The following is a 3,822-nucleotide window of genomic DNA, read 5'->3' as shown; positions in this document are numbered from 1 at the left end:
TTATTGAGCACATAGAGGTGGTATGTCCGTCCGACCGACCCATAAATGGCCAGAAGAAGGATACGCCGGTACCAGTAAAAAATTTTGCACAGCGCTGCGGATTAAAAGTATATGAGACGCCAGCCAATTTCAAGTCGCTCAAAGCCTGGAGCTTCCCTGTAACAAATCATTTTGATGTCGGTGTCGTTGTGTCGTTTGGCTACTTCTTGGCACGTAATTGTATGGAATGCTGGTAATTCGCACCCGACAGCTCGGCAACTAACGCTCTTTGCATTCTTACTACTCCTTAGCACCCACACATGTTAAGGAATCTTTATTACGGTGCAATAAATATGCATCCGTCTCTGCTGCCAAAGGTTGTTTTATTCGAGTTGAAGCGAAAGCCTATATATAGCTCATAATGATGAAGATATTGTAGTACCGTGGCCCAGCCCCAATCCATCACGCTCTATTAAATGGTGACGCAACAACTGGCGTATCGGTGATTGAAATTGATCTAAAAGCTTTCGACGTTGGGCGAATACTGCTTCAGAAACCTCTCACTATCAAGCCTTTTATTCATTTTAACGAGTATGACTGCTTTTGTTGCGTTATTGACTTTAAATTTGCAAGTGATACTGATATTTTCTTCATAAAGCCTTGTGAAGGAACTGGCAGCGTTTGGTGCGGATTGCGTTGTGGCGACACTAAAAAAATTGCCGACATTGAAGAAGTCCGCTAAAAATCAAGATGACACTATTGCATGCAAGGCTCCCAAATTAAAATATAGGGATAGTCTTATCTCCTTCGACGTATCTGCTGGCAACATTTTACACGTAAGAGCAGCCCAATCTGATTGAGTATAAAGAAATGGCTCATAGATCTTATCTGGCAATTTATGACAGCGATGGCAGGCACTGAGCGATTCGTTTGGAGTGAACGTCCTATTTCGAGGGAAAGTAGTCAAGTTTGTCGAGGTTCGGCTTCCGACGACTGAGGAGCTGGAATTTGGTACGTGTAGGACGGCATTTATTATAAAATTGAATCTTTTTTTTGATGACGACAAACAGCTAATCGGATGAATTTTTCATACAGTCAACGGCGATGAGGCTCGCCACGGAACTGTCGAGACCGGAAGCTTTATTTTCGATAAGAAACGTGAGGCGCTGTGGGTTCGATGCGCAGACGCTTCGTGGCTGCTGGTTATAAGGCTGCAACAAGCTGGTCGCCGGGTTGGGACTGCTCTAGATTTTTGCAACGGGTATCGGCTTAAGAACATGCAACGTGAGCGATTCGTAGAAGTGGATTTTGAGGCTGTAGCAAGAAGCAAGCTATAGTCCAAATGTTTTAACTAACTATGAAGTACTTACAATTTGGTTGAGAATGTGCTGACACGTTAAATTTGATTAAGTCTGTAAAATTAGCGTATCGAAGACTTACCAGATGAATCGTGCCGCTTGCAAACTGGCGTTATTACTGCTGGTATTAACGCCAGTTTGCAAGCGGAAAGTTTGTGAAGACCACACAAAACACAATTTCAATTGTGAAAAGTGGTCAATATCGAATTAAAATTTTGGGCATAGATCTTCAATTCGGGATGCTCGGGCTAGAAAAGCGTGAAGCATGTATTAATTGGATCAACAAATTGAAGCTAGTAAAGTTACTTACTAGTGAACCTACTTACTTGGATGAGCGAAAATAATAGGCGTGAATAGTCAATTCCGATTGTTTAAAAGCGAAAAGAGCTTCTCTGTGCTGAGGGTGTGTCGCACACAATTTGCTTGATAAAGAATAGATCTGATAAGCGTATCAGTTTTGGAACACGTACAATGATTCTTATATATATGCGCGGAAAATCAATGTTTCATATCAAGTGATTAGGAAACAATAATCTCGAGCACTGAAAAGGACAGCTGTTCCAGGTGTGGATGTCAGTCGATGGAGCTTGTACACGCATGAAGTAGCTAGAATGCACAGAATAATGTCAATGCCCTCGAAACGAAGCAGTGGGTTGTTAGGCTCACGTGCAGACTGAGTGTAACGGGCTAATGTTGCCCTAATGTTACACAGTCCCCGTTAAATACACTTGGTGTACTTAAAGGAATGGTCAATTACTTACTTAAAATAATTAGACCCACCACTCGAGTGTAGTTTACATTTGTGACCAACCCTTGTGTATGTGATGCACATAGGTGCATTCGCATTAGGAGGGATGACGGCTAGCGTCATCCGTGACGCGAGATATTTGGAAAGATATGCTCGCAATACATATTAGTTTTATCTATAGAAATGACCTTTTGATTTGTAACATATATTTAATGCTATTAAATATAAACCAGTCTGAAAACTACTTTCTACTTAGTTAGTGCGCACGATGAGCCGGATTACCGCTCCCGTGACGAAACTTTACTAGAGTGCTTAGTGTGTTGGGTGAGGTCGCTAACGCGCCCACCACAACTACCTTACTGCACGCAAGAGAAGCTGGTTAAACCGCTTCCTCGCTGTGCTAGGGTGTGAGTATAATTAGAGCGTGGCCGCATTACGATGTGCCCGCCTACACTTGGTAGCACTTGAAATCCTTCCCACGACCCGCAGAGATGCGGGTCGTTTGTACGTGGGGGTGAGCCTCAATATTGATTGGGCACATTTCCCCCACCTCTTTGAACATCATCGGGAGGTGGCAGGGCATATGGCGCAGGAACTTGGTGAGTAAGCCATGGCCAAGCTCCGGGGCAGTCCTCCTGAGCAACATGTTGCTCAGTTGGAGCAGTTTGAGGCATTCGTGCTCGGACAGCGGAGAGCCGCGTCCGAGGCACACAGCCATGCTGCGGCGATATCCATCACTCAGACTCAGGATAAGCTGAAGCATGGGCAGGCTCGTGGCGAGGCTCTCAACAGGACAGTTGAGATGCTATCTGCCCGGCTGCATCAGCTGAGGCCCATTCGCATGGACCCGCCAAAGTTCGATGGAACTGCAGCGCACACGATTGTCCACTGGCTTTTAGCCGTGGAGTGATGTGGTGTCGCGCAGCTCATCGAGGACGACAGCCGAATGGTGTCGTACGCCATGTCGCATCTGCGCAATAAGGCCTATGAGTGGGCTTACTCGGCGCTTATGGCGGACGTTAAGGCGTTTCCTACATGGGCGCGTTAAGACAAAGATTCGCTCCATTTACCAGCCGCCAAACAACAAAGTGTTGCTTTATGCGCGCTTCTTTGGAGCGCGACAGGCGAAGCGATCTCTGCAATCGCGTGTGCAAGAGATGCGCTCGCTGTCAACATCAATTACCGTAGGTCCAATTCCGGAGCACATTAAGGTGCCCACGTTTACGAACGGACTACGCATGGCCTATCGCGACAGGCCCTTTTCAGAAAGGTGCCGTCAACGATGGAAGACATTATCCAAATTGCCTTCGTTGAAGAGCAATCATACAACAGCGCCTTGGCGACAGCTTGGTATAAGCCGTCGGCCGAGAGGCCAGATGCCACTCTCATGGGGTTGGGCAATGCAGACGTAGTCTGCTATAAATGCGGCAAGCGCGGCCATATCATGGCTCGCTGCTATGCCAGGGTCCTTGCTGGGGCGAAGACGCCCAGCAAGAGGACTTTTTTCCCAAAAGGCGATGGCAAGAACCAGCGTGCGAGACGCATGAGTTCTGCATCGACCACTGAGGAGTCGCAAAATGCAGGAGCAGAGTAGGGGCGGGATGTCCTACTGACGTGGACTCTGAAGCTACCCCTAAGTTCAAAGTTGTGGAACAAATGGGTTGCATTGTCCCTGAGGCCTCGAAATTTTGGACCTCAACCCTGCTGGTTTATAGCGCTCAAGTACGAGACTATAAC

The 3,822-nt window shown here is 46.7% G+C and overlaps 1 protein-coding gene across 1 annotated transcript in view; it reads left to right on the top strand.

The window, feature by feature from the left end:
- Nucleotides 1–1,368, top strand: part of CCR75_001246 (uncharacterized protein) — an 8,403-nt gene extending 7,035 nt beyond the window's left edge. The window contains exons 7-11 of the mRNA XM_067959350.1: nt 291–340; nt 419–570; nt 638–815; nt 885–990; nt 1,075–1,368. Of these exons, the coding sequence (XP_067821618.1) occupies nt 291–340; nt 419–570; nt 638–815; nt 885–990; nt 1,075–1,316 (728 nt within the window). The 3' untranslated portion in view covers nt 1,317–1,368. The remainder of the gene's footprint in view (nt 1–290; nt 341–418; nt 571–637; nt 816–884; nt 991–1,074) is intronic.
- The last annotated feature ends 2,454 nt before the right edge of the window (nt 1,369–3,822 follow it).

The sequence above is a fragment of the Bremia lactucae genome, linkage group LG2, assembly GCF_004359215.1.
Source record: "Bremia lactucae strain SF5 linkage group LG2, whole genome shotgun sequence".
Taxonomy (NCBI): Eukaryota; Oomycota; class Peronosporomycetes; order Peronosporales; family Peronosporaceae; genus Bremia; species Bremia lactucae.
Note: the sequence above shows the minus strand (reverse complement) of the source record. Positions and strands in the feature narration are given on the sequence as shown.